The 21,928-nt window shown below is 39.7% G+C and overlaps 1 protein-coding gene across 1 annotated transcript; it reads right to left on the minus strand.

The window, feature by feature from the left end:
• Positions 1-226: 226 nt before the first annotated feature.
• Positions 227-19,675, minus strand: ZFYVE27 (zinc finger FYVE-type containing 27). Its single transcript, XM_070945218.1, has 11 exons — positions 19,586-19,675; positions 18,805-18,875; positions 18,330-18,516; positions 14,993-15,088; positions 13,039-13,151; positions 10,533-10,675; positions 9,968-10,039; positions 8,547-8,691; positions 7,299-7,345; positions 7,073-7,154; positions 227-5,802 (listed from the first exon to the last, which is right to left on the minus strand). The coding sequence occupies exons 2-11, from the start codon at positions 18,866-18,868 to the stop codon at positions 5,738-5,740; spliced, it is 1,014 nt and encodes a 337-aa protein (XP_070801319.1). The 5' UTR covers positions 18,869-18,875; positions 19,586-19,675; the 3' UTR covers positions 227-5,737.
• Between the last annotated feature and the right edge of the window lie 2,253 nt (positions 19,676-21,928).

Here is a 21,928-nt window from a genome sequence, read left to right on the forward strand (position 1 = left end):
CTTCAGAGATCTTACAGAAATTCTTCCTTATCCTTGATATACCATCAGCTGCCAAATAAGAAAAGTCTTTGTGGCTTTGAATAATAACATCATCACACTCAGTGTATCCTCCTTTCATCTGAATTGCTCAGTGTTTTAATGGAAACATATAATTAAACTGGAACATTTGAAATAAATTTCTCCATTTTCATTTCATTCTAATAAAAAGTCTTAAAATACATAAAGATTAAGAGCAGGAAATCCACGTTTAATGAACCATTAATTTATACATTCTTTTAAACCTCTCTAAAGCGATTTATTACATTATTTTTTTAACAATAGTCCAGGAATCAGGTTCCAAGTATGGCTGATCACCATATTCTCATGTGCTTGAAGAAATACATGTTGCTCAAACTAGGACTCTACTGGGTCTGACCAAATTTTGGGTTTTCTTATTTCCAACTCAAACAAATAAGAATTTCAAGCAAAGATTGAGCAATTTTTTGAGATGGTGCTAAAAGGCAGTCATTAGTTTTGAGCAAAAGGGATTCTTTACCTATAATTTCACTTACATACATCCCTGCCATAAGCAGCTCTACCTTGAAACATGTGGGCATATTTTAAGGCCAAGTTGCTGGATAAGTGTTGAAACTATTTCTAATATTGTTGTGGATGCTGGCAATGTGTCAGAGTATCAGTATTCCTGTGTTTGCCTTCAAGGAAGGATGCCAAACCAACCAGGCCTTCCAGGTGGCTATTCACCATGCAAGATGCCAGACCACCAAGAGGATGGATGCCAGCCAGATGGCAAACAGGGTGAAGTTGCTTTGTCTCCTACAGCTGGGCACACAAATGCATGTATAGCATTAGCATGGCTGGGAGACAGGAAAACTGCCTAAGACAAAGAAAATGGAAAGGAATAATCCTGCTTGCACACAGATACATTTTTCATAGGGACTTATTCCTAGCCAAAACTTTGAGAGAAAAAAAGTGGATGAGAAGAAATATCTTTTCCAAACGGGATAAAAGCTTTTTAGACACTTTTAACACTGTATCTCACCCTGGCAAGTCTAAGATATGTGGACTTTGAGTTGTGGGAGTTTTCAAAATTTACATATTTTATTTTATTTTTAATCCCACCTTTATTATTTTGTAAATAACTCAAGGTGGCAAATAGATGTAATACTCCTTCGTCCTATTTTCCCAAAACAATCCTATAAGGCAGGTTGGGCCAGAGTGATTGGCCCAAAGTCACATGCCTAAGGTGGGACTAGAACTCACTCTCCTGGTTTCTAGCATTGTGCCTTAACCACTAGAGCAAACAGTCTTACATGACACACATACACTGGGGATATCAAGATTGCTTCTGACATCATTGTTGCCACAACTCTTTTAAATATTTGTCTACAACAAGTGAATTTTCATAGATGAAAAAATGGACATTTCTGAAGTTTTAGAACAAAAATGGGTGGCAGGGGAAGAGGGAAGAAAAAAACTGATAGGTAGGTGATTTGCACCAGATAGAATTTGAAAAAAGGAGCACTTTGAAAGTTGTCTCTTAAGAATCAGTTATGTAGAAAAAAAGCATTATATCGCACTGGCCCTGAATATTTTCTCATAGACTCTCTGAATTTATATTTTAATTTGCTATCCATCTATTTCTTTTCTTTTACTTTTCCCCCCTAAAAGTATTTTTCTTTGGGGTTATATGATGACATTGCAAGCAACAGTATCAACAGCATTGGTGGCTTAGTTTCAATTCTCTATCCTCCACTGTATTCCAGACCTTATGTTGTGCCAAAATCTGTGGGATTGCCACCAAAGTTATAATATTTTGGAGTAATGAGAACTTTTAGTTCCTAAATCTCCAGGTTTAATTACTTCTAATGTAATCTGTACTTTTCCTTGCAAGAAGATTACCTATTTGCTAATTAAATAAAATGAAAATAGACCGTTAAAAACTGACAAAAGACATTTCTCCAATTAAGCTTCACAACTATTGCATTGTGTGCCCCTTACAGACATAGATCAAGTATTTTCCTCATAAAATCATCTCAAAACACACACACACACACACAAATGCAGTTTTGAAAGTTGGAAGCATAAATGTGTCGCTGACACAAGGAAATTGACCAGTTCTGGGATTCCGTTTATTCAACTTTCCCTATCAATTGCTACCTTTGTCTCACCCTTCCTCAAAACATCCTCTGAAATTACTTTCATGATAGAACTTTTGTCTATTCTTATAAACAAAACCTCCTCGTTCTGCTCTCAGACTAATACAACCCAAACTCATTTAAAATGTTAGGGTTCTCCCTCTCCAAAGATAAGCTGTAGAAAAAACATTCTCCATGGGGTTTTTTTTCACACAAACTCCACCAACATTATCCTGAAGAACAAGTTTAAAGTTAACCATCAGGAAACAGAACTTTGTCAGTGAAATCTTAGCACTCCCATAAATTGTATCTTTTGATTTATAGTTCGTCAACATCATTTTATATCTATTAAATCTGCCAATGTGAGACCCACCTTTGCTCAAATACTTCCTGGGGAAAAAATCATTTGCAGTTACCCTATTTTCTTCTTAATTCAAGGGAGAAGAAAGACAGGCTTCATCAAGCTAATTTACTTTCCAAATGATCCTTTACATTTTTAACTTGAAAGCCATAAACAAAATGACACAAATTTTTAATGTAGAAAAGCTATTAAGCTGCACATAAAATGACCTGGGGCTGGCTGAGACCTCAGGGTCTCACTTTATAACAGTCCTGACCTGACCCCTGCCCCATTCAGCATCTGGCATGACTAGTTTCTTTGCAAGTCCTCTGACTCTGTGGGGAGGCCAGCAGCAGCAGAGGCACGGTTTTCTTATATTTCCAATAAAATGGCAATTAATAAATACAGTAATAAAAGCTTTACATTATCTTAGAAGAGGATTTGGCAAAAACTATCAGGATAAATTGATCTATCCCAGTGCAATTATGTATGTGCAGTTTGGGGGAGGGGGACAGGAATTCCTCATTTGGTCAGTTTTTAAAAAATCATACTGCACCAGTTATAAGGGAAATTATTAGAAACATTGTATGAGTAGTGTACAAAATCTGAAGTAATATATTATTACTGCTGAATTGTTACTTACATAGGCCTCCTTTCCCCAGCAGCTGACTAGGTTTTAAATGCTTATAGGTGGATGGGATGAACAGATCTACCGTATTTTTCAGAGTATAAGATGCACCTTTTTCCGTCTGCCTCCCAGCAGTTTACCTCCTTGCAGCAAGCAGCAAGAAGAAACAGCTCGTTTCAGCTTCAGCACAGCCTAATTAGCACAAGTTGATTGGATCGACCTCCTGACTCTCAGCTGTTTTGTTCTCAGCTGTTTTGCGCAGGCCTCTGCTGCTTGCTGCAAGGAGGTAAATTGCTGGGAGTAGATTTTTTTTTCTTGTGCTAATCAAGCTATGCTGAAAACGAAAATGAAAGTAAAGCAGGTTATTTGCTGTTTGCTACAATGAGGCAAAATTGCTGGGAGGCAGATTTCTTTTTCTTGTTTTCCTCACCAAAAAAGGTAGGTGCGTCTTATAGTCCAGAGCGTCGTATACTCCGAAAAATACGTTATTTACCTCTTCTATGAATTAACAACTTTGAAGCCTAATTGAAGCTATTGTTGGTGAGAGTATTATACAGTATGTCTTTTACAGACATAGAGTGGCCGTGGATCAGACATGACTGAATGGCTGCTGATGACGTTTTTCAGACACCAAAGTCTCCATTGTTTTTGACATTTTAAAAAACAGCAGGAAGTAAAGAAGAAGTTTTATCTTTTTTCTAATTTATAAGCCATGTTTCTCATGGGACCTCCCATCTTTCCACAGAGACTCCTTTCATAGAAGCTAGTAGGCTCCTGGTTTCACCACAGATTACATATTAAAAAATAATGCATTACAACCATTGGGAAGCTGGCATAAAGAAAAATGCCAACCTTCAGCATCATCTTTATGATACTGTACTTCAAAACTTCACCTGGAAATAGCCACCTATCCAGAAAAAGAACAAAGCTTAGTAGAAGTAGCAGTGAACTAGGGGTGCTTGGAGAAACAGGGGTGGTAGTTGCTGGTGGTAGTATTCTAATAGTCTGGACTCTGGAGCAAAGAATAGCAGCCATTCTGTCAGTAGAAAATCCTCTTTGCCCCAACAGTCATTTTGTGAGCATCCACAAAATGTTTCTCAAATGAAACAAGCAACTCAAAAATGTTGTGGGTGCCTGGCATACTGTGAAGATTTATAAAATGTCACTTCATGTCTTAAAGTAAGACTCCATCTAGTCCTGCAATATATTTTTAGCACTGGAAAACCAAATGCCTTTGATGACATGTACAACTGTCTACAGTCAGAAATGGGGAGATTTAGTTCATCTATTAAGTCAAAAGCATAGTGTTCCGAATCTATTTTCAGCCAGGCTTTGTATTTATGTTTCTAATGTCCCCAAAGCAAAAGGCATTCTCAGTTACATTCCCATCAGGCATACCCAATACTTCACCATGGTTGAGTCTCAAAGGGACTGTCTGAGATACTGTCAGCTCCACACAAAAAAAGATTTCCTTTTGGCATTTAGGATTACATATATTATCCTCCATCTCATATCCCACATGTGTCAGCACATTATAGACACAATATGTCTGTTTTTGCAGAAACCCACCATATCCTGTATTGTCCCAAAGAACTGCTCCATTCTCTTATGCCCTACTATGCATCCTATGTTCCACTGTTCTATCTGCCTAATGATGCTCTTCTTCCAGAAATATTTATCCATAGCAGGGACCTTTTAGTCCTCACAGCAATAAAAATTACCTCAGACTCTGAAAATGTTGCCTTCACACCCAAGGATATTGTTTATTGGTAGGATATATATTACTCTGCAATAGTCCAATAATGTCCCACTTCTGCAGAAGTGGTCTACCTCCTAAGGAAGCTCCCTGACTTTCAGCTAGGCTTTGCTATTAGCAAAAACCCCAGTTAACTGCAGCAACTTCTGCCTTCTAACAATGCAGGGATGAAACACACACATTTTCCAGATCCTAGTCTGACCATGATAAAAGGGGCTTTAGAGGAAAACTAACAAAATAAAGTCAATGGCATGGAAGTGGAAAAGGGAGAGAAACACTATCCTCACCTGAAATAGGCAGAAAAAGTAGATCCAGCTACCTCACCAGTTGGACAACCAGTTGATCCTCTTGGCCCTGCAAAGCCTGCTCTCAGAGCCAACTATAACTATCATCTGAACAAAGACCCAGCCTTCATTTCAGAACACACAAACACACAGAAAGAGAGGGGTCGCACCTCAGCAATAGTAAAACACTTTGAGAGGTTTGAGGAGTCCAAGTGCCAAGAGTGACCTTTCAAAAATGAGGACAGCCAACCTCCTGACAGCCAAACTGCAGGGGGGAAAAATGGGGCCACAGACTAGAAATGAAATAATATTTGCTCTTGGAATTGGGAGAAGGGAAGGAAGCCTACAGTAGTTTAGTGCATGAAGAATCCTCCATACAACCAGGATTGCAGGAATCTCCTCAGTTGCTTTCAAGAAAGAGAGCATGAGCACGTAGAGCAGTCAGCAGGTTAGATGTGCTAGCCCTCCTTTTTTTTACAAGTAGAGGGAGGAAGAAAAGAAGCAGTGCTGTTGCTTGTCTCCCTTCAAGTAGCAGCTAGTGTAGTGTAAGATCCCCAGCAGATTCATCTGAAGATTGGATTCCGTATGGGCTCCTCACTTGGTGAGTGCTTGGTTACACTGCCCACATACAAAGACAGTCTCCCGCTGGGCATCTGGAGCTGCAATTAGAAACACCAATCAGAATTTCAGGACTAACCAAAGTTTATGCAGTTTCCCACTCACTACAAGTAGTCCTCCACTTACAACAATTCATTTAGTGATCGTTCAAAGTTACAATGGCATGGAAAAAAAGTGACTTATGACTGTTCTTCACACGACTGTTGTAGCATCCCTATGGTCACACAATCAAAATTCAGACATTTGTCAATTGACTCATACTTATGACGGCTGCAGTGTCCTGGCCAGTGGTGGGTTCCTCCCAGTTCGGCCCGGTTCCGCCGAGCTGGTAGCGGTGATCATATGACATCACCGAACCAGTTCTGCTCCCCCCGCCCCCCCTGCATTATTCTTACCTTTTATTTGGCCCCACCCCCAATCTGTTGCTGCCTTCTGAGTCCCAACTGATTGGCTAGAAGGAAAAAAACTGTTTAAACTCTTGCCGCCGGGCTTCAAAGAGTCGCCCTACAGCTGATCAGTGTTAAAAGGCAGTGTTAAAAGGCAGACCAGTGCCTGCAAAAATAAATGGGTAGACCAGTGCCTCCAAAAACAAATGAGTAGACTGGTGCCTGCAAAAATAAATGGGTAGACCAGTGCCTCCAAAAACAAATGAGTAGACTGGTGCCTGCAAAAATAAATGGGTAGACCAGTGCCTCCAAAAACAAATGAGTAGACCGGTGCCTGCAAAAATAAATGGGTAAACCAGTGCCTCCAAAAACAAATGAGTAGACTAGTGCCTCCAAAAACAAATGAGTAGACCGGTACAGCTCTGCAAGCAGTTAAAAGCCTGGTAGACCAGTAGCTCTGCTAAATCCTAAAGAATTGTCACATGACCATCAAGCCATGCCCACAAAATAAGCCACACCCACAGAACCGGTAGTAAAAAAATTTAGAACCCACCCCTGGTCCTGGCGTCATGTAATCACCTTTTGCGAACCTCTGACAAACAAAGTCGATGGGGAAACCAGAATCACCTAACAACTGCAGTGATTCACTTAACAACTGTGGCAAGAAAGGTTGCAAACTGGGCAAAATTCACTTAACAACTGTCTCGCTTAGTAACAGAAAATTTAGGCTCCATTGTGGTCTTAAGTCGAGGACTACCGGTACCCCTTTCCAGGCATATCACATCTTCAGAACATCTATTATCTCCCACCATAGCAGGTCACAATTTCCCCTGCCCTCCATTGGGAAAGGAAAATACCCACCTACAGGACTTTTACCTAAACGATTCTTCCCTCTGTCCCATCTCATTTTTTGTTATTCACTTACCTGTAGCCCCCATGTAGCTCTTGGGAATTTTGAAAGAACAGCACCTGGAGCAAAAACTGTTCCCACAGTTACTGCAGCTTCGCTAGAGAAGGAAAAGATGCAAGGAGATGAGTGAGTAAGCAGGCTGCAGAGTTCAGTCTGAGATCCACAAGAAGTTGATGAAGCAGGGAAAGAAGAAAATGGAACAGGCCAGGTGGGGAGTTGGTGGGCTGGAGAAAAGACTCACCCTCTTCTTCAAGACAGAGAAAGTGGCAGAACAACTTGCACAGTTTCCTGCAACAGAGCAGAAGGATACAAGTAACTATCACACCTAATCACCGCTTTTCTTCTTTTAGTAAGCAAAACCAAAATCCTGGCCTTCCTTTCTTTTTCCAACCACTGAGTAAAGTCTTTGTTCATCTACAGTTCCATCATGCCATTGATGGCTGGATTCATACATAACTCACAAAAATCAAGTCCGGTTCACATTCAACCAGACTAGTTTGGAGTCAGTTTGTACCAAGAAATTAAGAATGAGAATCTCATGCAAGAATCTGAATATGATAAAATTTGGATTCAGCAAAAACAAAACACTGAACAAATATGCTCCTTCTTTGGGGAGAAACCAATTCTAAAACTTGAAATCTTGAATCAGGTGCAGAAATGTAAAAATTCTATATACACATGGAAATTAGCATTGGGTGAAATACACCCCCCCCCCGGTGCCTTAAAACTGTCAGGAGGAACCAAAGATGTAGTGGACATTAGCTCTTAACAGATGAAATAAAGGAAGACTGGTAGAAAATGTCTCACCTTACTGAGTGATTCTGGTCAAATTGTTTTCTCAGAACATGATTAAGTATAAATGCATTAAATATAATTAATTATCATTAATTTTAATTTAATTTAAAATCAAATTATGTTTGATTTTAAAAATCAATTTTATGCCGATTCCCTTCGTTATCTTACATCCACACATTTTTGGACCCAGCCCCCAGACTCTTTTTGTACCCTAAGTTTCTAATACAGTGTTGGTGAAATTTAGTGGTACAACTTTTTTTTAAAGAAATAACTAGTAAAGCAGGTGAACTCAGAAGAGATTAAGTTGGATGCAGTAGAAATTGATAAATTAAAGAGAGTTAAAGTAACTTTTTTGTTTTAAAACATAACCAGACACATACTTTAAAGCAGGTAAAAGCTAAACATATTTTCTTGTGGCTGTTGGGAACCAATAAAACCAGGAAGAGGCAATAAAAGATTGCCCACCTCTATACCAAACAACACTGAAGATGATTTTTTTCTTGGCCCTGATATTTTTGTATACATAGTTGTGGTCAGGATGGTATTTTTCTGTCATGACCCTGACAGCATTACTCAGTGCTAATTTCCTCTGCAATAGTTTTTGGATCAAGCCTCCTCTTCTGCCAATACTCTTGAATAATCCTGCTTCATTCCCAACAATAACCCTCTACCACTTCCCCTTTCAGTCTGGTACCAAGGTTGTTGGTTGGATAGCGTTTGCGCAGTCGTTCTGTCAACCGTGACACCCTGCTACGAATCACTTCATTCTTGCTCATAAAGGGACTGTCAGGAAGGCCAAGGTCAAACTCTCCTGAACCCTGAGAGATGTCATCTTCCTCCTAGGCAGAAAGAGAGGTTATGAGGAATGCGGTATACATATTGTGTGGGAAAAACTCTAAGGCATAAAGATAATGACATCCTGGAAAGTACAATCCAGAAGAACAGTTCCAAACACTAGGAAAAGCTGGGCCAAGCTTGGAGAAGGGACAGGATGGCAGAAAAACTTTAAAGGTAATCCTCAAATGAATGATGGGAAATATATGTCCCTCAGGGTAATATTGCAGGATCCAATCTGGGTTGGTCACTGGGACCAGAGGTTTAGTCTTCTGAGCTTTTGGACTCATGCTGGAGCCCATTCTCAGGGAACTTCTCTCTCACCAGAACTTTCTCACACATCTTGTGAAAGAGAAGTACTCTGAGGATGGGATTCAAAACAAGTCCAAAAGCTCAGAAGACTAAACTTCTGGTCCTGGTAACCAACTTAGATTGGATCCTGTAATCCTTCAACTTGGAAGAATAGATAAGGAGATGGGATATGATCCAGACAAAAAGTATAGGATAGACTGATTCTTAAGATGTTAGGATTCACAAACAACAAAACAAAAAGGGAATTCAAACTCAGGACAGAGCAGCCCAGTTCTTGCACTCACCATTACAAGCAGCTGAGTCTCCTGTTCTTGCAGCAAAGACAAAAGACAAGAGAAGATGGCCAAAAGACAGAAAACAGTACAGCCCAATCCCAGTATCATGTCTTTAAATGTATTCCTTTCTATTTATAGGGCAGTATATTATTTAAAGGTCCCTTTTATTTCTTGCATTTTTTATTTACATCATAGGTAAAGAACTTGACCTAACTTGAACGTCTCACTAACCTTAGAACAAAAATGGTGAATCTATTTATTTTAGCACTTTTTATAGCCATTCATTTATCTACCTCAATTTTGAGAACTAATGAAAAATTAAAACCAAAGCAACAAAGAATCCCAAATTAATTTGAAAAAGAAATTTCAACAACACTCAATTAATATGTGCTGAGGGTTCAAATGGATAATGCCATCTTAATCAATGAGAAGCATCAACAAACCAACCAATAAGTCTCACCTAATACCCTGGTCCAAATGCCACATTTAATCCACTGGTTTATCAATATTTTCTTATTCCAGTCTTTCCCAACCTGGTATTCTCCAGAGACATTGGACTATAATATCCACAACTTACATACAGCACGGCCAAGAACTTGGAGTTAAAAGTCCAACATCTCTGGAGAGCATTGGGCAGGGATAAACTGATTTATTTGTCTCAGGACAGACCAATATAGATTCTCAAACTACAGACCTCAATTGCATCCTTAAATTCATCATCAGGTTCTGCTTCCTCTGCTTCCTCCACACTGCCAGGAGTTAGGTCCTATAAAAAAAGTTTGAAGTTATTGTTAAAGGAGCAGGAGTTCAGGAATAAACTTAGAAAATTAGTAAAGTAATAGGACTAAGGTGAAAAAGTATAGTAGAACAGAGAAATTAACAATTCATTGTCTTTAGATGTAAACCAGCATTGTTCCTGCCTAATAACCAGCTGGGACTTAAAAAGTCCAGAAAGGAGAAGGAAAGAAAAAGATGGCAACTCTCCCAGAATAATAATCCTACAGCAGGCTGTCAAACTGGCAGTCCGTGGGCCGGATGCGTCATACGCAGGCCCCACTCACCTTGGCTCCAGAAAGGCAAAAAACATCACGATACATCGCTATATGTCACGTGACATGATCACATTTGACACCAGTGTCCTACAGGCAATCCTTAGGTCACCAGATTTTTATGCCAGGATAGATAAAATCTTACGAAGGGGATTTCAGAATGTACAGATTTAATTATTTCTCTGCTTTGCTCCTTCCACCAAGTCTTACCTCAGTCCCAGTCAGGGTAGGTGTCCAATCTGACAAGACAGTAGCTTCCACTTCTCCAAGATCCAGCTCTTCAGGCTCTGGAGCCACAGGGATGGATTTGAAACCCAAGCGTTGCTCTACAGCTGATTTTAGGTCCAGCATCACTGGAAAGAGAAAAAGAAATAGCTAGACATCCTCCAGAAGCTCAAGAGAACTTCTCAACAGACCAGTTCAAGCTTCTGACATAGGCAGAGCAGCAAGTCATTCACTCACATCACCAGCCCAAATGCCAAAAAATCAAGTACAGGCAGAAGAGCAACCACTGTCTGAGTTAATCACAAAAGATGAACTCACATGCTACATTAGGCCAGGACAGGGATCACTGAGCCCGACTACTGTGTTATGTAAAAATATTATTTTTGTTATATGTAACCCAAGTTACTATGATTTATTGAAAAAACCATGGATAAAACAAAGCAATACTGAAAGTGATGTGTGAATCTATCTATGTTTAGAATGAAGTAACACCATGGGTCCTTACTGACCATTACACTGCCTGCCATCACATAGAAAAAAATAATAAACCAGAAAAGCCAAATATGGTTTGAATGCATTTTCCAGAATGCACTTCCAGCACAAAACCTGAACGCTGTAATGCCATTCAGTCAAGGTTTATTTTCCTCCACACTAATTTTCTGCTATCCACTAATAAGAGGTCTAAATTAATTTCTTCCAGATTTTTGGTGCACAATTCACCTCAGGAAATTGGCCTAAGAACTCTGCTTGCTTTGTAAAGTGGAGAAACAAATATTTCTGGAGGGGAGAGTTTCCTAAATTTTATATGGGACAAAGTACGCAACAGGGCTTTCAGTCGATTACACACCAAAAATGGACCTCTGCAGTATATTTTCTCCTGAAAATCTACTCTATCAAGTTATAGAAGAAAATGCAATTGGAATAATGAGACAGCATCACTTTCTCAATACAACTCCCACCACAGGACTTTCTTTCTGAAGATGGATATCCCCTTAGTGGCCTCATCACTGAAATGGTACATAAGTCACACACCGCTGAAACCTGGGGAAATCGATCACGTCTCAATTTTCAACTGTGTGAAGGATATAATTATCGCCTACTTCCCAAACAAATGTAAAAAAAAAAACAAAAAAAAACCCCAGGTTCCAAATCTGAGCACCATTATTGTAGCGATCTACGATTCTGACAAGTGAAAAAAAAAAAAGCAGTAAGAGAACAGCAATTAGAGGTGAGTTTCAATGAAATAGCTAAGTTCTGAAGAGGTTTTCCTCCATAAAATTAACTATTTCATGGGTGCATTAAATATCTGCAGATCATTGCTCTCCCATTTTTATTAAGACCCAAATGCTCAGTTATCCTACTTCTTGTTCTCTGCCAGCGTGTTCCACAAGAAACTGCAAACTGAGCTTCTTCGAGTAGAAGGTCTTGCAATAACAAGGCTTCCAGCATTATCAGAGTTACATTGCAGGAAATGGCATTGCCACCTGGCTGATATGAGCACCAAAGGATGTAATATGGGACTGAGGAAGCAAAAAAAAGAAAACGACTCTTGCTCTCTCCACCCGTTCCCTGACCTAAAATGTTTTATTAGTCCCACTTACATTAAGAGTCAGCCACAGAATATGATACAATCATTTACAGATAACCCATTTCCCAAAGGACTCGGTGCTATGTAATGAAATTACAATTTAAAAAATCCTCAACAATCTGACTAGAGAAGCCTAGGACCCAAATGCTACACATAATAAAAATGTTTTTAAGATCTTCCTAAAATCCAGGAGATTGGTTTTTAGGAAATAGCTTTGAGGGACTGGACAAAGAACCACCATCAAGGCAACAATCAAATAATATTATGAGTCCAGAGCCAAAAAAGTAATATGAGTAAACATCTCAGATAACTCCTCCCCCACCAGTTCTCACAAAGAAAAAGGGAAACGGGAGGGGGGAATAGAGCAGATCCCGACTTGCAAAATTCTGTTGCTATAGCTTTATAATAAAGTAGCATTGACCTACATGATACTGGTCATCTAATTTGGTCTACCATGAAGGACTGACAGGGACATTTCTTAGGGGGCATAATATTCTAAAAGGCATGGGATGAGAATTCTTAGTATCCTTCTCTTAAAAGAACCTGGGGTCTAAACCATGTGGGGTTTCAAAGATAGCAGCCACTACTTTCAACTGGACATGGACACCAACTGGCAGCCAGTCCATGATCCAATACAGGTGTTATGCTGTTAAATCAACTGTGTCCAGTTAACTGACAAACCACTGCACTTTGGTCTAGATCAGTGTTTCTCAACCTTGGAAGCTTGAAGATGGGTGGACTTCAACTCCCAGAATCCCCCAGCCAGCACTGCTGGCTAGGGGATTCTGGGAGTTGAAGTCCACCCATCTTCAAGCTACCAAGGTTGGGAAACACTGGTCTAGATGAAGCTTGCAAGTCAAAGGCTGCCTTATAGAGAGTGTGTTATCATCTTGGATAACTTACCTTGATAAAATGCCCCATTGCCCAAGAAAAGGGCACTATTAAGAAGAACAAAGATCCAGCAGAGGGGCAGCAGGTAAAGGGCACAAACTGAACCCATCAGCATCCCATAAAACCTAGGGAGTAGAGGAGAAAAATGGAGAAGACGACACATAACATACCTGAACATCAGAATGACACTTAGATACCAGTGACTGAGAAGTGGGGGTGCGGGTTTAGGAGGCAAGTTAAAAGCTCCCTAACTCAAATACAACTTCCCAAGGAAAATGAAAACATTGGCTCCACTGTGTGGTGTCAAATTGGGCCACTTCCTCCTTTACAAATACTTGTCTTTGCATTGTTTTCATCTGTTTTCCCTGATCTTGCTGCATCCAGGGGCTATACTAGCTCCACAGTCCTAACTTTCCCTCTCCTTTGAATTAGCACACTAATAACATTTTTTAAACTCTAATTTCTTTTAACAATATTGTTCAAGTGTAAAATGCTGATGCATTTTTTTTAGTCACTTTCCCCCCCCCCCATGTTGTTTTTTTTCTCACTCTTGATTTCAGAAGTTTTGGTAAAATACATATACTTACATATATTTCATGTTTAATGAAATAAACCTAGGCAAAGGAAATTTGTATGTGGGTGAGTTGAGTGTTAACGGTCAGATTTTTAACTATGGTTATAAAAACAAGGTTAGACATATTTTTGTGTATGTTTTAATTTTTTAATTGTGTATTATCTTACAACCATAATCAGAATCAGAATTTTGGTCATAAACCATTAAATAGAGGCAACCACATGAACAAATCTGATTTTACAACCATTTTTATGATAGTTGTTAAGCAAATCGCATGGTCGTTAAGCAAAACACACTCGTAAGTACAAATCCATTCCCTCCAAAAGGTATTTTTTGCAAGAAATTAGTAGAAAATGATGGGAACTGGCAAAAAAACATTATAAATCACAGCCATGTGACCACAGGATCTGCAGTTGTAAATGTAAGCCAGTTGCCAAGCACATGAAATTCAGTCATATGACCTGGGGGGGGGGCAGTGTGACATTTTATGATGACTGGAAGTATTTTATGAATTATAAAACACACTTTGTGAGGCTCCAAATGATCACTCCAAATGGTCATTAAATAATCAATCGTAAGCCAACATAACTCAATTACCTTCATTAAGTAATATTTATTAAATAATTTATTTATTAAATTGTTTTATATAATGCTGAATTTAAATATTTGTAACTTGCTTTTGAGCCTTTTTGCATAAATGAACTTGATTTTTAAATTATTATCATCAACTGTCAATATAGGGTTGCTAGTTAATTAGACAGCTGTAATGCTTTTTAAAGTCTGACTACGTTTATTTGTGTGTACAAAGAACATGAAAAAAAACCTAGTTTCTGAGATGGAAGGGAACAGTTGAAGTTATATATCTGAGAACATTTTGAACGCCAAAGAGTGCCAAAAAAACTAGGAAAAGATCCTGGGAGGTGAGCAGAGCTCCAGAAAAGCAGAAGTAATTTTCTGGAAGTAAATTATGTTCTTGAAACACTGCCTCTTTGTCTTTACAGTCCCGGCCCATTACTTCATAATTACACCTAATGGCCTTGCTGACCTCAGCAGGCAAACAATGTGTTGTATTCAATGAAATGTTCTATCCAATTATATCCAATCATATGCATATTCTAATTTGCCTGAGTCTATATCCAACTTCTAAGAAAGGCAAGACCAGCAGTGATGTATCAATTTTCATGAAGAGCACCCAACCTTTTCTTGCCCAATGCTTCAGTCGCTAAACCACAATTTGGTGAACTGCAAGATGATATATTTGGACTGATGAAAAAAAGACTCAAGGAAAAACAACTTAAAACAATTTATCTCAGGGAAGAGGCAAAAGCAAACAATGTACAGCTTGTTCTGAGCTGAAAGGGTTGCCCACCATTGTTCTAAGCCAACACTTACTGGGACGAGACAGTAGAGTTCTCCCAGAAGAAGACACGGTAAGCTGCTTCACAGCCACCACAGAGCCTGTTCAGGAGCGCTTCTAATCGGATCAGGCTGAAAAGAAAGGACAACAATTTTAAATATAACTGTGCTGTCTAGCTCACAGCCAAATAGTGACTGCAGTCACTGAAGTCAGTGACTGCAATATAGAGACTTCAACAACCTAACCTCACAGATAAAGCTTTCCCCGGCCCTTTATTTATTCCAGGATAATCATAGAAAGCAGCAACACTCAGAAAGCAGACCCCTTGTCCACACATAGAAGAAGCTAGGATTAATGTTGCCACCACTATTTAAATTTAGTCAGGTCTGATAAGTTTTTATTTTTTTTAAAGCACAAGTCCAAAGCATTCCAGAAAAAATTAATACTTTTGTAACTCAAACCAAGATGGGATAAGTTAATACGTACTTTTGCCACATGTCCATTTAGCATGCCTAGGTATCATATTTCTCCTACTTTTGCACATGCTTCAATGCTGTGAAACAAGGCATGTATTGTAACAGGATAGAAAAATGTGCTGTCACAAGACTTTATCTTATGACCTGCTGGATGGGGATAAATATATTGCACATGCCAGCAAAAACCGGATGCAGAAAGTTGTGGATTATTTATGTGTTGAGAACTTTTGTCCAAATTTTTAACACTGGATTAGTAATTGGGTGAGTAAAATATCAATTACGACATGCTAAGCTCACCCATCATGAGTTGGGGGAGACTTGCGGGAGCTTCTTATGCCAGCTAGCCCTAGATTGGCAGGCAGAGATGGAGGCAAAAAGCAACTGTATCAGTTTCCCAGACTAGATGAGAGTCAGCATGATCCATTACAACATGTGATGTATTCCAACCCGGATTGCTGAATCCTTGCTGAACCATGAAACTTTATTGGGCAATCCTGAACAAGCATCTGCCGTAAACAGAAATTCCTTAGAGGTAACAATGGGAAACAAATTTGCAGAACCTCTTTGAAGCTAACAATTCCATTCTACACATGCCTACCCAAACGTAAATCATTCAGACACTTGTAAATAAGTGTATGTGGTATTTTAGCATGATTACAACATGCACTTAAAAGTCACTATTCAAAGAAAGACACAAAGTGATTAGTTTTATCATTATAGAAGGTAAAAGGGCAGTTGGTATTTAGAGAAGAAATGTGCATAAATAAAATATTCCATGCAAAGTACTTAAAGATGCATTTTTATTGATTTCACAGCACAAATTTTATATTTGGCAAGATGATAATGCTGACACCTGGCCAAATTAGTTCCTTATCTAAGAAATGTCCTGACCAACTGCACCGGCAAAAGCATGTATCCTTGCCAACCTCTACTATTCATTATGGCTACGAATTACCTGTACTGCTCTCCTATCCTAATTGTGAATTTCTCCCCAATCATTGTGGGAACACAACATTGGGCATGGTCTCATTCTGATCCAGCACATGGGGGGGATGAAAATAAGGATCATTAAAAGATAGTAGGAAGTAAAAATACTAAAGTAGAAAGGCAAGATAAAAGCTAAACTCTAATGCAACTATACAATCATATGAAAGTCAATTGATGTGCTAAATCTATAGTAATTGCTGTATAGAGTTGTAAACATATCAAAAAGTTTATTAAAATCAATGATTTAAAAATGTGTCTTTTTCTTTAGTAACTGAAATCAATCCACTATTCTGGACTATAAATATAATATAAAATCATTATATGATTATATAATATAAAATCATTTATATTACCAATAACTCTCCATCCAAGACAGAGTTACAAAGTAATGATATATGATATCCCCAGTGGGTGAAATGATGTAATGCTTCTTACAAACAGCTAATCTATGGGGGGAATCCTTAGAGCGGCAGTGCAAGTAAACATGTAATGATCGTCAAATGTTTCTTAAGAGAGAAATTCTTCACACATGCATCATTATTGGGTTATATTCAGTATTGCACAAGTCTTGTTTACATCATATCACAAACAGTAAAGTGTGGGACCTACAGCAAGTCATGTGGCATTTGTGATGTCATATTAGTTTTCTTCAAACACAAGCAGTCCCTTACCAAACTCTTGGAAGACTGGAACAGCATGTAAACCAGTCAACCAATCAGTCAGTAACCTCTCAAATTTGATGCAAATGCAACTGTTGGCCTCTAAATTATGCCACTAAAAGAGTGAATTTATTGGAATAAGGGACAGATTGGAGGGTGGAACACCAATGTGTCTTCTCCACCCTGCCTCCTGTAATAAATATGAACATACACATATAGACCAGTTTATAATGTGGTTAATTTTTCCTTGAGTGAGAAGGCTGTTCCTCAACCTCTTCAGGAAGTGCTGGTTCACCCTCTCCTCAAAAAACTGGATCCCACTATACTGGACAGTGTTTGTTGAATATCTAACCTCTCCTTTTGGGGAAAAGTGGCAGAGAAGGCAGTCATGTAGTCACTTTAGAGGAGCCTGGATGAAGTGGATTATCCAGATCCCTTTCAGTCAGGATGCAGACCTGAACATGGGATGGAGACGGCATTGGTCGCACTTTTAGATAATCTCTGGTGAAAGCAGAATGGGGGTTGTGTGTCTGTCCTTGCTGTACTTGACCCCTCAGTGGCTTTCAATATATTATATCCTTCTAGATACCCTCCAGGGATTGGGAATGGGCAACACTGCATTTTGGTGGTTCTCTTCCTTTCTTCAGGGTTGCTTCCAGTCATGTTGATTGGAAGTGAATGATCTTAACCTCTTCCTCATGTGGTACTGTGCGTTTCAGTGTCCTATTTAACTTCTACATGAAGCTGTTGAATGAGATCCTCTGTCACCAAATGGTGAAGCATCATCAATATGTTGATTATGCCCAATTATACATCTCTACCCATGATGAATTAAGTGATGTTGTTGATGCCTTATCTCAGTTCCTGGGGGCTGTGGGGGCTTGGATGGGGAAAAACAAGCTCTGACTAAACCCTGGCAAGACTAAGTGGCTTTGGGGCCTTCTGATTCTAGGATTTTGCCACATTTGGTACTAGATGAGGTTGCACTGCCACAAACAGACCCAATGCACAACCTCCTAGATTCGCAACTACTCAAAAAACATTTAAAAAATTTAAAAGTTATTATAGTGGACTCAGCCTATAGCATTTCCTAATAAAAAAAAAATTCTGCCTTTCTTCCAGGAGCTCAAGCCAGTACAAAACATTCCCGCTCCAGCCTTATTAGCTCAACAAGCAACTTATATCAAGCAACGGCCCTTCAATTCCATGCTCAAACAATGCCCAACCCCGTCACTCCCAAGCAGACTTACAAGCCCTTAACTTCAGCCACAGCCTCATTTCGAGAAAGTTGAACTTTTCTCACATCTTCTCGCCGCACACTGTGATACCTACGGCGTGCCAGCTGCTCTTCAGTAAGACGGATGCGGCATGTTTCCTGTAGATAGCCGAGCATGGCAGGCACTGAGATTAGCAGGGCACACAGCCCATACCAAGCAGCTACAATGCAAGATGGAATAGATGCAGAGTTTATTAAGCCACCCACAGTTTATCTAATCAGCAGTCGTTTTACTGCCCCCCTAACATACTGCCTCATCATAGGAAGTTTCAATACCAGCTGTCAGTGCAATTTTCCCACCATACATGATGACAAGCTCCTGCCAGCCTTCCTAAATGTTTTCTGAACAAAATCATATTCTACACTCCTCCCATTAACTCAATCCATTTCATGATTTCTGGGAAAACAGGTCCCAGAATTGCCCAGCATATCCATCCAATACTTCTCACCTTCACTCAGAGTAAGCAGAAGAAAGTTGAGGCCCAAACAAGTAAGGAGAGAGCAGAAGGGCATCTGCCAGCTGTGGAGTAGAAGCAATCAAAAATTTACAATCTGAAAAGGATGCTATTTATTAGTTATTAATTAGGAAGACCACTGAGGAAAAGTGAGTAAAAATAAAGATTTAGAAAGGATCTAGTATCACATATTTTTTTCTGCGATTTGAACCAATCCAAAAAAAAATTTTAAAGTATGTGAAACATTTAACCTTATGTTACAAATCCCTTCTGTTTCCAACATCAATAGGGCAGAAGTTGATTACCAGCAACTGTTTCATCATAGTTTAAAAGCAATGTGAAAAGGACCCTAAGAGCTAAGAAAAGAAGGTACAGGAGCTACATGCAATCTCAGAATCACAGCAATTATGATCCTTAAAAATTGTATTTGCATAGGAGACTGATATGGGAAAGAATGCTAAGTTAGATAAGCCTTTTTATGGTCTAACAAAGCTTCTTTCTACGGTCTTAAAATGAAATGAACTAACACCAGAACAATAAGACAAAGGAAAGGTAATGATCATAAGGTATTGTACATCCTCTGATTTAAACATTTAGGCCAGAAAGGCTTCCCTTTTTCCCACTAGAAAAAGCAAATCTTACAAAAAGAATTTATTCCTCTATTCTCAAGAATGACAACAGGCATAGATTTTGCTGAACTATGATCTATGAACTATGATAGATCTATGATAGTTCTACGAACTATGAAAAAGTAGCTATATAGAAAAGCACCAACCTGAGGAGGAACCACACTCCTTCAGCAACATCCTGCAGTGGTTCCAGGTACAGCTCTAGTTGCTTATAGGATACCACCAGATTAAAGAGGTCCAAGGAAGGAGGCTTAGGTTGAGAGGGCGAAACTTGCTGGGCATCAGATGCTGTGGCACTGTCTAATCCATTCCCTGTGGACACTCCACCATCACGTTCTGATACCTGCATACTGTAAATATGCATTTGTGATTTAACTTAATTTTTTATTTATTTCACTGAAGGGAAAATTAAGGTGAACAAAGATAAACATTTCTGAAATAACACTGTTTTGAAACATAAAATTATCTATTAAAACCTAAAATTCATAGCCTGTTAAATAGTGGAAATTGTAAACACAAAAATTAATAAGTAAACAACAAAATAAACTAGCAGCACATTTAATTTCTGTGCCATTGAAGTGAAACATAAATTACCATGGGCTTCATACTTCTAAGGCTATAGAAAATTATATTTCCCATTCAGACAATAATGAACAGAGATTGCATGAAGAAGTTGCATGAAAACCCAGTGGAAAGTGCATTGCAAACAAAATAAATGCATAAAATTGTTATATTTACACAGGGACTCCTTGTGCACGGTCACTCATGCCTTCGTCACATCACGCCTGGACTACTGCAACGCTCTCTACATGGGGCTCCCCTTGAGGAGCACCCGGAGGCTCCAGCTGGTGCAGAATGCGGCCGCGCGGGTGATTATGGGAGCGACGTGGTGCTCCCATGTAACACCTCTCCTGCGTGAGCTGCATTGGCTCCCAGTGGTCTTCCGGGTGCGCTTTAAGGTATTGGTTCTCATCTTTAAAGCGCTCCATGGCTTAGGGCCAGGATATTTGCGAGACCGCCTGCTGCTACTGATAACCTCCCACCGGCCAATACGCTCTCACAGAGAGGGCCTCCTCAGGGTGCCGTCGGTCAGGCAATGTCGGCTGGCGGCCCCCAGGGGGAGAGCCTTCTCTGTGTGGGCACCCGCCCTGTGGAACGAGCTGCCTCCTGGAATACGGCTGATCCCGGACCTCCAGACCTTCCGTAAGGCCCTGAAGACTTATTTATTCCACCAAGCCGGCCTAGCCTAAATGGCTCTTAATTGGGATTTTAAATTTTATGGACTTGGGGGTTTTAAATTGGGAAGCCAATAATTTAATTGTTTTTAATTATCTTAACTTTTGTATTTGTATGTTTTTTAATTTTGGCTGTTCACTGCCCTGAGTCCCTTCTGGGAGAAGGGCGGTATACAAATTAAATAAATAAATAAATAAATAAATAAATAAATATTTACATGTTTTAATTTACCCCAATTATCACTGTTTCCTTATGAACAAAATCTCTCTTCATAAATATTGATTACACAGAGGGGAAAGCTAGAAAGAAAATGACCCAGTGTATCATTATTTAACCAATATGCTGACAAGCGCTAACAAGTCCTTAACCTATGCTCTTTATCAAAAGTTGAGAGGTGCATCTGTGGTAGAAAAAAAGACCAGATCACATTCTGCATTATAATCTAACTGGGCAATCCTATTACCTGAACCAAACAAACACACACACACACAAAAACCATGACAGTTGCTCTCTTTCATCTTCTCAATACACATAACAAAAAGGACCTTAAATCCTTTTCCAGAAATGAAGAAAGTTTTCAATTTATTCATAGATGAAGAAATCTGTCATTAGTAACTATCAGATACAAAGAGATCCAGCATCTGCATTCTCTCCATCCCCGAGTCTGCAAGCCTCATCAAACCGCATTTCCCCTTCACCAGCATGAGCCTCCTTTCAGGAAGGAAACCACAAAAACCCACAATTTAAGTCTTAGAGCTCTGAAACCAAGATGAAGCAAACGTTCCCTGCATGGCATCTTTTCCCACCTGGCGCCGTCCAGATGCACTGAATTACAACTGCCAGCACCGCATCCAAACACGTCCTTGCCGCGCTGGCCAGAACTATAGGAATTCATGGCATCTAGAGGGTTCAAGGTTGGAGAAGTTTGCTTCCTGGGAGAAGGAAGGCACCGATTCCCTGGACCACATCATGGAGACCTACCGGATACCAAAGCCTCACCTCGATCCTGCTCCGCTCGGTTCCACACTCACCCCAATCTCAAATCAGGAGAAGGGGCGGAGCCTCCCCAGCGGCTCTGTTCAACTCGACCCTCCCGTAGCCGCCCGCACTTCCTACCAAGAGAGACCCGGCTGTGCCTAAGCTTCGCTACTCGGCGTAAGCTTCGGGAAAGCGTCGGCCGTACCCGCCTATCAGAGGCAGCGAGCCAATCAGAGGCAGCGACACAATCTGAAGGGCGTGAAGGGTCACACCGG

The sequence above is a fragment of the Pituophis catenifer genome, unplaced genomic scaffold (assembly GCF_029215685.1).
Source record: "Pituophis catenifer annectens isolate HBS135680 unplaced genomic scaffold, rPitCat1.0.hap2 SCAF_6, whole genome shotgun sequence".
Taxonomy (NCBI): Eukaryota; Metazoa; Chordata; class Lepidosauria; order Squamata; family Colubridae; genus Pituophis; species Pituophis catenifer.